Source organism: Manis javanica, chromosome 14 (assembly GCF_040802235.1).
Source record: "Manis javanica isolate MJ-LG chromosome 14, MJ_LKY, whole genome shotgun sequence".
Lineage (NCBI taxonomy): Eukaryota > Metazoa > Chordata > Mammalia > Pholidota > Manidae > Manis > Manis javanica.
Genome location: NC_133169.1, coordinates 10,343,200 through 10,356,848, shown reverse-complemented (window position 1 = coordinate 10,356,848; position 13,649 = coordinate 10,343,200). Strand labels below are relative to the sequence as shown.

The 13,649-nt window shown below is 38.6% G+C and overlaps 1 protein-coding gene across 10 annotated transcripts in view; it reads right to left on the bottom strand.

The window, feature by feature from the left end:
* Nucleotides 1–13,649, bottom strand: part of GON4L (gon-4 like) — a 77,612-nt gene that overhangs the window by 17,435 nt on the left and 46,528 nt on the right. For all 10 annotated transcript variants that reach the window (XR_012124930.1, XM_073221371.1, XM_037016777.2 and 7 more), the window contains 5 exons: nucleotides 8,621–8,722; nucleotides 4,678–4,718; nucleotides 3,979–4,082; nucleotides 1,269–1,467; nucleotides 699–785 (listed from right to left, as the gene is read on the bottom strand). Coding sequence is in view for 9 of the 10 variants with exons in the window: in XM_073221371.1 (XP_073077472.1) it covers nucleotides 699–785; nucleotides 1,269–1,467; nucleotides 3,979–4,082; nucleotides 4,678–4,718; nucleotides 8,621–8,722 (533 nt within the window). In the remaining variant the exon portion in view is untranslated. The remainder of the gene's footprint in view (nucleotides 1–698; nucleotides 786–1,268; nucleotides 1,468–3,978; nucleotides 4,083–4,677; nucleotides 4,719–8,620; nucleotides 8,723–13,649) is intronic.

The following is a 13,649-nucleotide window of genomic DNA, read 5'->3' as shown; positions in this document are numbered from 1 at the left end:
GAATATGGATGTATGGTCTACCTAGCTCCTCAGCCACAATTAAGGTTCTCAAGAGTGAAATTTACTGCTCTTTAAAATGTCTTGTCTTTTGGTTTCTCTGAACAACACCTAGAACAAAGCACTTCTTATGCTCGTCAGTAAAAGGTGAATACACCCTGTTGACAACCAGGGAAGCTTGGAGTACTAGCGAACATGCGAACCAACTCCAAAGAGACTTACCAAGAAGCAACGAGTATCATCACTACTTGCTCAAAGTTCAGAGGCAATTTTTACAGGGTTTAATAAAATTTTAATACTAAAACCCCTTCCTCCAAAATACTTCAAATTGTCAAGAGCAAAATTAATTTTATACATAAAACAGTGATACTGAGATGAATGAGTGGATAATGAATTCACTAAAAAGAACAGAAGTACCAAAAAACCTCAAAAGTCAAGATAGATCTAAAGATGAAGACAAGGACCCAATAAAAAAAATCAGAGGAATAGTCTTAAGAAAATTGAATGTAGTCTGTCCTTTCTTGGGGGTCAGTGGCTATGTTCTCTTAGCAAACACAGGAAGCCACAGGAACAACTACCAAAACATGCAGAAGGGAAGAATAAATAGAGACTATGATGGGTGGATTTCTATGAGAAACAACCTGCCAAGCTACCTGCACACTCAAGTCTTTAGATCTAGTTAGGGGTATGTGGAACCTTACAAGAAATATCCTGGTGGTACTGGCCTCTGAACTGAGACTGGGATTGGAGGCGGCGAGAAGGTGAATTTGCGTCAAGAGCTGCACATGCTGGGAAGGGAAAGAAAATAATACAGTGACATGTTACAATGTTGTCATTTCAGGAACCCAGAAGACCTTACCAAAGTGTTTGCAACTTCACCATGTTTTGCTTTCTGGAGAGACTATGAGAATGACAAAGTATCTCAGTATGTTTTCCTTGAACAAATTGACAGAAACAAAAAGTTTAATCTCAAACCAGAGGACCTAAGATTAGGAAGAAGAAAAAACTACTCTGCGAGTGAGGATGTTAAATTCAGAATGGATTACTAAGGATTCCTTGACAGGTAGTTCTGAATACTGTCAGGGTCCATATGTGCTTTTTTGCCTGAGCCGTATGGACACAAACATGATGATGTTTCAGGGTTCCAACAATGTGAAGACTCTGTGGTCCTATGGTTTCAATGGGTATAAAGACACCTGTTTGTGACTTTTTTTGGCTTCAGTGTCAGATCATGGAACAATCTAATAGTCCCATGACCAGAAGAGTCTTACCTGCTGCATCTGCTGCTGGAGTCTCCTTCTCTGGCCTGGGTCTAGAATCAGAGTCTGTTGAACTTTCTCACTCTGGGGCTTAACCCTCTCAACTTCTTGCTGCTGTCTGGCTGAAGATTTCTTCATCTTCAGCTGTTCAAGCAGCTCCTTCACTGTGCGATGTTGTTCATTTAGCAAATTGGCCAGTGGTTCCTCAAACCTATCCCCAACAGGGAGATGACTGAATTTGAATGTTTCCCTAGGTCCGTAACACATCCACTTTCTACTAATAGTGGGCTAAGAAAGGCTGAATACTTTGCATCTAGTGCTAATCCCCAAATCCCATTTTAGTCAACAGGTAAACTCCCAGCCTATCCAAATCTTTTCCAAAGTTGCTAGTACAGATTCAAATAAGGTGGTTCTGAATTGCGCCCCTCCCATTCTCCTTCAATCAGACCTCTAAGTAACATATAAATGAAAGAGAAATTTAACAAAAATCTGGGAACAGAGAAACATCTGGGGCTAATGAAACTCATCATTCTTGCATCACACTGAATCCCAAATCCATATTGATCTGGGATTCTTCTTAAATGATAGTCTTCTCAATGTACAGCATTTGTTCTCTAATTTACCCATTATTCCCATCCCAGGTCTAGCTTGTCCCATTCTCCCACTCCCATCCTTTCAGTTGCCCTGCCTTCCTTAAAAAACCAGAAGACTTCAAGCCTGAAGCAAGAAAGGGAAATACTAAGCTGCGCGGCAGTTTAGATGAATACTGAGAAGCTGGTTCAAGCACCAACCCTACCACGCTCCATGAAAGTACTTTCTTTTAGCCATTTGACTCCCTCAAGTTTTCTAACCTGTGTCCAGGGCTGAAGCAAGACTCTGAATACCTACCACACTGTTCCTGAGGTAGAGGAAGAACAAGACACTACAGTGATGACGCCTGAGCTGGGACCCTGGGCCATTAGGATAAGCCCTGCTTAAGTAGCTGCAAAGAGTAGGTTACCATATTTCAAGAAATCCTCTACACCATAACAACAGTTAAATGGTAAACTTTTTTTCTATAGCCTCTGGGGATACTCTTTCCTATTATAGTATTTACTATGAATGTGGGCAGGCACAGGATAAAAACCTGAAGACATGGGACTGTCCTCTGTATAATCTTCACTGAGAACTTAAGACTCTCGATGACCTGCACTACCAGCAGATGAGTAGAGCAGAAGCACGAAAAAAGTACATAATGCAAAAAGCCCATTCCTACACAACAGTGTGTCTCAACTATACGTCAATAAAACAAAGCAAATAGCCTATGCCTGATTTTAACAGATATTACTTACAGAGTTGGTAAGAGGAACACAGACGGCTCACTATCCCCATGAGATTTATTTAGTCAAAAATTAAACCTGGTTTGCACTTCCAGCTGAAAGGGAGGCAGCAGCAGCCCAAAGAGCCACTGAACTCCAGAAGGTAAAAGAACTTTAACAAGGGTTTTAAAGGAGTTATGTAATTCCCTAAAGTAAAAGATTTATTCACAGTTAATTAGTGAAACTGAAATGTGTCTATAGATCAAATCCCATTATAAATGTTCCCAAGAGGAATGACTTCATTCTGCTACACCAGAATTTTGTTCTATGAACTATGGCTTGAAACAAATGGGCCAAATACAGCCTCTCAGAAATCTCAAAACATTCTCAAAGAAAAGTAAAAATGCGAGGCAGTGGAAGTATTAATTACCTTGATGGGGGAATCCTTTCACCATGTATATTTATAGCAAATAATCAAATATCACATTTTAACATCTTACAACTTTGTCAAAGATACCTCAATAAAGCTGAAAAAACAAGGAAATCTTGACTTTTTTTTGTTGGTAGTTATATTGTGGTATTTATTATAATGGAGTATGACTGATATTTCTGGCCTTTACACATTGGTGGTTACTATATACTTTACCTTTTTTACTGAATTGAGAATTCCCTGAAAGTCTAGCTGTCAGATGGAAAATAAGTTGTCTAGACAGGTAATGTTTTTAAATTACAATACAGGGCTCATTCAAGGCCATGGGTCTCTTAGCTTTGTTCCACCCCTGGCGCAAACCACACCTGACCTCTAACCAGTCATTAAAAGACTGTATGCTGCTACTCAGAATGGAAAACGACAAATTTAAGCACAGATGAATTATGCAAACCCATCGCAGAAATAGGGGGAAAAATTAAAGCCTCTCCTTTTTGGGTGGGGAAACAGAAGTGCCAAGTTTATGTGATGAAGGCAGCACACTATTTCAGATCCCAGGGCACCACGGTAGCTGCAGCATGGCTCGCTCAATGAATGCCTAGGTAACTCACAAGTTCTCATTAACCTTTACCAGATGTTAATGGCAAATGAGGAGACCAACAGGTTCATACTGTATGTTACAATTTAGAGTAGTTTCTGTGGCTGGTCACATAGAATCCTCTCACCTCTCCAGCACCACTCACCCGGAGAAGCTGCCATGGATGCCAGCTACTGTTTTTTCTCCCTTCCCAAACAGATACAGCTCTGTCTACAGCTGCACTGCCCCGTAACAAGGAGACTTGCTCACTCGACACCTAACAACTACACAGGGCTCTGCATCCTTAGATAGTAACGGCACATACGTAGGGATAGGAAATTGTTAACTGAAATTTCTGAAAACTTTTTCAGGCATACACTTTCCTTCCATTCTAAGTGTTAAGGTCTTTGGCTAGCCTACCGCAGGGCTTGAGGGGTGTTAAAATTAGGCCGAGGCTCAGCCACACGCTCCTCCTCCTTTGGGCCATCATCTTCTGTGTTGGAGAATCCCATTTCATCTTGGAACTGAGGGCAAAAGAAAAGGAGAGTTTTCCTGAGCAAAGGGTCTGTGAAAGTCACTCCAGAAGTGAGAAGGGAATGTGAAGACTACAATTTACAGGACTTTAATAATGCTGGCACCTAGAAAAAGCTCATGCCAGAACCTTTCTCACTTTAGGACTCCCAGAATCCAGCACATGGGATGGCTACTATGCCAGGAAAAAGGTCTCTCTATCAGCCTACTTGTAACAGTAAGGATAGAGCATGAATAACTAACTCAAAATGATTAGAAGTATCTTTCATGAAACAAATTTATGACAGTGGTAACTGTGCTCAGAATAATCTAAAAGTAGTTGGCAACCTTTAAGGATGCACCAAATGATAGTTGGGGCAGTTACCCAAAAGTCTGCAATGGAAATTTTACTACACATAACCTACATTTGGATAATCAAAGATTATTAGTTAACTTCTCCTGCCACTACATTCTCTCCTGGGTGGTCTGAAAGGTAATTGCCTTGGTCAGACAACCCTTCTGTAGGGAGGGGCCCTGGGACCAAACACAGAGCTTGCTAGAGGATCCACTTTCACCATCCCAAGTTCTCACACAACGATCATGACTCACAGTTTCAAACAGCTCTTCCATCAGCTCATTCACTTCCTTTTCTGAAAAAAAGCCAGACAGTATGTTGTTGGCACAAGTTAGTTTCTTTTTGCAGTAAGGGGGAATTCCAAGAAGAAATATGTGTTGTGTTCAGCATTCTATCATTCATTCATTCATTCAAAAACATTTACTGAACACCAACTATGCCTCAATCCTTGTTGTAAATGCTTGGGATATCCGACGGACATAAATAGTCTTATTCTCATGAAGCTTAAATTCTAGCAGGAAGATATAAATAAAATGTAGGCTAGATGATTTAACAATAACAAAAAAATCAGTTTGTTGGCCTATCCTACTGAATGGAATCAGGGGAAGAATCTCTAGCTGTGTGTCATGAGACCCTGTCTTTGGACCTCAACTATTCAGCAACTCCATCAATGACCAAGAAGACCCAGGAAACACTACCAAATCTGTAAACTATATAAAGCTGGAAGAGAGTGCCAGATCAACTGATGACAGATTCAAACTTCTGTTTTTTCCCAAATTAACAAGATAGAACAAAATGGATAAGTTTAAAGTCTTACATCTGGGATATTTAAAAACCAGTTTAAGTGCACAAAAAGGTAACGTGGCTCAAAAACAATCTGAAAAAGATCTGATTGCTTTGGTTGGTCTCAAGTTCAATATGACAGAGCTGCTCTAAAACAGTGCTCATATCCAAGGCAGCAAGTCTATCATTGAACCAAAGAGCAGAGTCTCAGACCATGTCAAGAGAACTGTGATCATTTCTGTAAAAGCCCATCTTAAGAGGGCACTAAAAAGCTAAAATCAGTATGTTGGTGAAGATATGGAGCAACTGGAACTCTAATGAGGAGGTAAAATGGAAAGCCAATTTGGAAAAGGGTCTGAAAATTTCTTATGAAAGTATACACAAATCTACCCTGTGACCAATGATTCCTCACCTAGACAGCTGCCCACAAAGGCTTGCACAAGAAAGTTCAGAGCAGCTTTATTCAAGATAGCAAAAAATTAAAAAGAGCCCTGGTGTCCATCAATACCTGGGGACAAATTAAAAAGATAAAAAATTGGTACATTTACACCATGGAATCCTACTCAGCAATAAAAGGCAACAAATTAATAATACAGGCAATATGGATAAATCTGAAAAATATTATGCTGAGTGAAAGAAGCCTTACACAGAAAATCATATTATATGATTCCATTTATATGAAGTTCTAAAATAGGCAAATCTAACATGTGATGAAAAAAAACAAGAGTGGTTGCCTCAGGGGGGTTGCCTAGGGATTGACGTGAGAAAACTCTCTGGGTTGACATTTTATATCATTATGGAGCCCGGTTTACCCAAGTAGAAGCAGGTCAAAACTCACTGGCACACTAAAGATTTGTGAACTACACTGTGTGTAAGTTTACATAAAAGGAGAAATTGTAAACAAATACTGAGCTCTACTTCATGATATGCATGCTGAAATGTACGGGAGTGAAGTGTGCTGATAATCTACAACTCTCTTTGCAATACATCAAAAATGAAAACAATAACATGAATTCATAGAGACGGACAGCTGTAAACATATTAAAAGTTAATTACAGAAACTAGGTGGTAGGCATATGGATATTCAGTTGTACAATTCTTTACTTTTCTACATGTTTAAAAAGTTTCATAATAAAATGTAATAGGGGACAGATTTATAAAAAAATAAAGGCCAGCATCCAGAGGAGGGTAACTTGGGTGGCAAGAGGTCAGGAAACTGAAGAAACTTGGTTATGTTTGGCATAGGAAAGAAAACACTTAGGAAAAGAAACATCTTTTACTATGCACACTTCGGAGTACATTACATTTTTTAGCAATAAAAGACAAAACAGGAGACTATAAAAGGTAGACTTAGGTGCAATAGGGAAATGTTAACTGAGGAGGTATTTAAGATCTTGACATGCTATCTGCAGAACTGATCACCTTCCCATCACTGGAGGTATACAGACATAGATTAAAAGGCCACATCAGAGAAATTGCAAACAAACTCTCAAGTGGGAGGAAAATATAAGACCACATGAATTTTCGAACTATGACTCTAGGCTTTTTTATTTTTAAAATTTGACATCCATGTAAGGATAAATACTTTTAAAGAGGTTATAATTAAATATGATAACATCAGACGTAAGAGAACAAGGGGTAGGAACAAAATTAAAATTCTGTCCCAATTTGTATGTATGATCACAGAACTCTATGCTGGACAGGACAGCCCTTCACTCAGGTATCCCAGAAAAGTTTACTTTTATTAGCCAATATCGCCAGCACTGTGCAAAACACCAGCTTTACAGCAATAAATGATACAAAATCCATGAGAAGTTCACAGCTCTAGGGGAGAAAACAGACAATTAGCAATTATGAAAGAGATGGGTATCAAAAAGGACATACAAGGTGAGATGGAGTACAAAGTAAGATCAATACTAATTGATGAGGACAGTTCCTGAGAAATTACATGTAAACTGAATAAAGTAGCAGACAAACAAAAAGGGAAGGCAAGTGTATTCCAGGTCAAGAGCTAAACTGAAGTGAAATCTCCTACTTTTCTGCTTCAAGCAGAAAATATTTCATTACCAGTATATGACACGGTGAACCAGTCACTCCTTCCTTTGGTTTCTAACACTAGACTTTGTTGATTTTTCTCATACATTTCTAGACCTTCCTTCACAATCTTAAAGCCTAAATCCTCAAGTCTTTTCATTCTATACTTTCTCTTTTGATTCCCGGTGCTTTCCTTTCAATGGTTCCTCTAACCTTAATGTCACAACATAACCAAAATAAATGGAAGATCTTCATAAAGGAAATAGCACTCTCTTAAGGATCAAAGATGAAATAAAGCAACAAAATAGAACACAAGTCATAAGGATCATGTTTACATAATTCTCTTTACACAAATAATTGCATTATTTAGGTATAAGGTAAATACTTTTGGATGCTTATAAAGCTTTCTCATCACCTGGGGTACAGTCAACATCCTTTACCATATTGTGCATACCACTCTAGTACATGGTCATGCATACACTCAATAAAAATCAATAGTTCCTGAAATATGTTTTCTGTCATTGGCAAACTAGCCATGAAGTAACTTTTTAAACATATGACTCAAGCCAAGTTATTTGTTTGCCATGCCTCCAATCTTGTTCTCTTTACCCACCAAATCAATACAGTACACTGATATTGAACCAAAGTGATATTCCTAAAATCCAAATCAGTTCTTATTGATTTCCTGCCTAAAACTCTTTGGCTCTTTGGCAGATCAAAACTCAAATTCAAAGTTCTCATGATCTGAACACCACTTATCTCTTCTACCACCATTCATTCACACAACTATACCAAGTTACTTACTGTTTTCCAAACACACTGACGATTGTTTCACAACTCTGTGGTTTGCAGATGTTCTTCCGTCTATTTGCAATATCCCTCTCTGCCCCCATTCACCAAAAATTTCTTATTCCTTCTTTCAAAACTAAGATGGAGCATCTTTATCTTTGACTCCTTCTCTAAGCCCTTCCACCCTGCTCCATACTGTACACTAGGCTATACCACCTTTTAGGCCACTACCTTATCTCTTTAACAACCTAGTCACTATGGCCCCTATCAGTCTGTATTATAACTTGTTTGTGTCCCCCTAACCAAGCTGACATCCTACACAGCAGAGCCACATCTTACTCATTTTGGGATCCTAAGTACAGTCTCTGCCAAATCCTGGACCAACACATGACTGGGGGATGTAGAAGTCAATGACTTATAGGCTTCCTGAATACATATGCCAATTTAAAGAATTATAGAAATAAATGGGTAGAAAAAGATTAAATATCTAAACCTGAGTGGGCTGCCAACTTCACCCTCAAAAATCTATAAAGCAAGCAAAGTTGGATGTGGAGCTGCCAAGAGCAGGACTCATGGTCAACACAGACTCACTGGTGATTCTCACTGCTCGGTCAGTGCGGAAATCCTCCGTGTCAGGTTCATCAGGGTCTTCCAGGAAATTATATTCTGGATCATCATCATCATCTGCCTCATCTAGGAAAAAAAGTTTCCGACACTCATTCCCAACTCTGAATTCATCTGTCTAGTGAAAATTTCAGATTTTCAGCATTCTAATGAAGTGTTCTTTACAATAAAGCACATTTATTTTTAAACAACAATAAAAAAGCTTTATATTGAGATATAGCTCACACCCCACTGAAAGTGTCCAATATAATGGTTTTTAGTATATTCACAGATACGTGCAAACTTCTTCAGAATCAATTGTAAAACACTTTCATTACCTTAAGAATAAACTTTGCACCCATGAGTGCTCATTCCTCTACCCCCTGCCCTCTGTCCTCTGAGCCCTAAGCAGCCACTAACCTAACATTCTGGACCTTGAGAGGACTGGAATAATGTGTGTGCTCTTTTTGCATCGGGTTTCTTTCTCTTCGTGTAATGTTGTCAAGGTCCACCCTCACTGTAGCCTGTGTCAGAACATCATTCTTTATCATGGGTGAATAATATTCCACTGTATGCATAGACTGTCATGTGTTTATCGGTTCATCTGTTGATGGACATTTGGACTGTTTCCATCTTTTGGCTACTGTGAATAATGCTGCTCTGAATATTTGAGCACAAGTATTTCTGTGGACATGTGTTTTCATTTCCCTTGGGGCATATCCAGAGGAGTCTTACGGTAGTTCTGTGTTTAACCTTTTGAGGAACTGCTAGACTGTTTTCCAAAGTGGCTGCCCCATTGTACACTCCTGCCACCAGCGCAGGAGGGTACAAATCTTTTCACATCCTTCTGTGAAAATACTTCTTGAGCCCATTTTACAGATAAGACTCAGGTATACTGAGGCCAGGCAATGGATTAGGGTCCCGCAGCCAATGAGGGGCAGACCAGGGCTGGCACCCAGATCTATAGGTTCCAGGCAAAAAGGTTTTCTCCTCTTCTTGAAGCTATTCTTAAATTTTTTAATTACTTATTTTTCCCCAGTGCCTTTGTACAGACCATTTCCCACAGCTGACTCATCTCACCTATTTTCCCCAAAAACCCAAGTTCCTTCCTTGAAACAAGACTTAAATCTCTCAAAATGCAGCAAAAGCCAGAAAACTGAACATGTAATTCTTCTCAGTAATCCCCTTTAATTAGTGCATTTTATAAGAACATTTCAAAAAATTATTTACACAAAGCATTGATAGTGAAAAAAGGAATGACCCTAAATTCCAATAATCAAGGAATGACTAAACCTGATGCCTTAGTAAATACATATAAAATATAAACATGTAACTATTCTATAAGCTTCCAATACATGAAATACAACACAGTGTAATACACACATAGCAATCGTAACAATGAAAAATTATACCCTTAAAATAAGACTCAAAAATAACTAAAAATATACAAAAATGATAAACATCTGTTATGTTAGGGCACAGAAATATGGGTGTTCTTCCTCGCTCATAATTTTGTCCAATGATGCTATGATGTCTTTTTGAAAACTGAGTCACTGAATTATGCAATTGTTAAATATTAAGGTGACATTTTTCCTGGGATGACTTTAGATCAGTGACATCTATAGGAACTTTCTGTGGTGATGGAATATTCTACATATGCATTGTACAGTACCAGCAGCCACTAGCCACATGCAGCAACAGAGAACTTAAAATGTGGCTGGTGCAACTGAAGCGCTGAATTTTAAAAAAAGCAAAAGAAGTCTGCCAAATTTGAATAAATAAATTCCCTGCTACTATGTAATCATTAAACAGAAGAGGGAGATCTTAATGCATTACAATGAAACAAAAAGTCTAAATTATATTGCCAAGTGAATGAAGTAAATTACAGATATATGTACAGTGTGATTCTATGTGCTTGATTGAATACACAGAAAATACCTAAACAAATTTAACAAAGACTGAAGAAACTTTTCTCACTTTGTACCCTCCCATCTTTTTTTGTTTTTTTATCATTAATCTACAATTACATGAGGAACACTATGTTTACTAGACTCCCCCCTTCACCAAGTCCCCCACATATACCCCATTAGTCACTGTCCATCAGCGTAGTGAGATGCTGTAAAATCACTACTTGTCTTCTCTGTTGCACAGCCCTCCCCGTGCCCCTCCCCAAATTATACATGCTAATCGTAAGGCCCCCTTTCTTCTTCTCCCCCTTCTCCCTCCCTTTCCACCCATCCTCCCCAGTCCCTTTCCCTTTGGTAACGGTTAGTTCTTTCTTGGGTTCTGTGATTCTGCTGCTGTTTTGTTCCTTCAGTTTCTCCTTTGTTCTTATACTCCACAGATGAGTGAAATCATTTGGTACTTGTCTTTCTCCGCCTGGCTTATTTCACTGAGCATAATACCCTCTAGCTCCATCCATGTTGTTGCAAATGGTAGAATTTGTTTTCTTCTTATGGCTGAATGATATTCCATTGTGTATATGTACCACCTCTTCTTTATCCATTCATCTACTGATGGACACTTAGGTTGCTTCCATTTCTTGGCTATTGTAAATAGTGCTGCGATAAACATAGTGGTGCATGTGTCCTTTTCAAACTGGGCTGCTGCATTCTTAGGGTAAATTCCTAGAAATGGAATTCCTGGGTCAAATGGTGTTTCTATTTTGAGCTTTTTGAGGAACCACCATACTGCTTTCTACAATGGTTGAACAAATTTACATTCCCACCAGCAATGTAGCAGGGTTCCCCTTTCTCCACAACCTCACCAACATGTCTTGTTGTCTTTTGGATGGTGGCGATCCTTACTGGTGTGACGTGATATCACACTGTGGTTTTAATTTGCATTTCCCTGATGACTAGCGATGTGGAGCATCTTTTCATTTGTCTGTTGGCCATCTGAATTTCTTCTTTGGAGAACTGTCTGTTCAGCTCCTCTGCCCATTTTTTAATTGGATTGTTCGCTTTTTGTTTGTTGAGGTGTGTGAGCTCTTTATATATTTTGGATGTCAACCCTTTATTGGATCTGTGCTTTATGAATATATTCTCCCATACTGTAGGATGCCTTTTTGTTCTATTGATGGTGTCCTTTGCTGTACAGAAGCTTTCCAGCTTGACATAGTTCCACTTGTTCATTTTTGCTTTTGTTTCCCTTGCCCGGGGAGATATGTTCATGAAGAAGTCACTCATGTTTATGTCCAAGAGATTTTTGCCTATGTTCTTTTCTAAGAGTTTTATGGTTTCATGACTTGACTTACATTCAGGTCTTTGATCCATTTTTAATTTACTTTTGTGTATGGGGTTAGACAATGATCTGGTTTTATTCTCTTGCATATAGCTGTCCAGTTTTTCTAACACCAGCTGTTGAAGAGGCTGTCATTTCCCCATTGTATGTCCATGGCTCCTTATCGTATATTAATTGACCATATATGTTTGGGTTAATGTCTGGAAACTATTCTGTTCCACTGGTCTGTGACTCTGTTCTTGTGCCAGTACCAAACTGTCTTGATTACTGTGGCTTTGTAGTACAGCTTGAAGATGGGGAGCAAGATCCCTCCCACTTTATGCTTTGGCTGTTCAGGGTCTTTGGTGGTTCCATATGAATTTTAGAACTATTTACTCCAGTTCATTGAAGAATGCTGTTGGTAATTTGATAGGGATTGAATTAAATTTGTAGATTGCTTTGGGCAGGATGGCCATTTTGATGATATTAATTCTTCCTAGCCAAGAGCATGGGATGAGTTTCCATTTCTTAGTGTCCTCTTTAATTTCTCTTAAGAATGTCTTGTAGTTTTCAGGGTATAGGTCTTTCACTTTCTTGGTTAGGTTTATTCCTAGGTATTTTATTCTTTTTGATGCAATTGTGAATGGAATCGTTTTCCTGGTTTCTCTATTAGTTCATTGTTAGTGTATAGGAAAGCTACAGATTTCTGTGTATTAATTTTGTATCCTGCAACTTTGCTGAATTCCAATATCAGTTCTAGTAGTTTTGGAGTGGAGTCTTTAGGGTTTTTTATGTACAATACCATGTAATCTGCAAATAGTGACAGTTTGACTTCTTCTTTACCAAACTGGATTCCTTTTATTTCTTTGTTTTGTCTAATTGCTGTGGCTAGGACCTCCAGTACTATGTTGAATAACAGTGGGGAAAGTGAGCATCCCTGTCTTGTTCCTGATCTTAGAGGAAATGCTTTCAGCTTCTCGCTGGTCAGTATAATGTTGGCTGTGGGTTTTTCATATATGGCCTTTATTATGTTGAGGTATTTGCTCTCTGCACCCATTTTGCTGAGAGTTTTTATCATGAATGGATGTTCAATTCTATTGAATGCTTTTTCAGCATCTATGGAGATGATCATGTGATTTGTCCTTTTTGTTTATGTGGTGGACGATGTTGATGGATTTTCGAATGTTGTACCATCTTTGCATCCCTGAGATGAATCCCACTTGATCATGGTGTATGATTCTCTTGATGTGTTTTTGACTTTGGTTTGCTAATATTTTCTTGAGTATTTTTGCATCTATGTTCATCAGGGATACTGGTTTGTAATTTTCTTTTTTGGTGGGGTCTTTGCCTGGTTTTGGTATTAGGGTGATGCTGGCTTCATAGAATGAGTCTGGAAGTATTATCTCTTCTTCTATTTTTTGGATAACTTTAAGGAGAATGGGTATTATGTCTTCTCCGTATGTCTGATAAAACTCCATGGTAAATCCATCTGGCCTGGGAGTTTTGCTCTTGGGTAGTTTTTTGATTACCGATTCAATTTCTTTGCTGGTAATTGGTCTGTTTAGATTTTCTGTTTCTTCCTTGGTCAGTCTTGGAAGGTTGTATTTTTCTAGGTGGGTCTCTAGGAAGTTGTCCATTTCTTCTAGGTTTTCCAGCTTGTTAGCATATAGTTTTTTGTAGTATTCTCTAATAATTCTTTGTATTTCTGTGGGATCCATAGTGATTTTTCCTTTCTCATTTCTGATTCTGTTGATGTGTGTAGATTCTCTTTTTCTTTTTATAAGCCTGGCTAGAG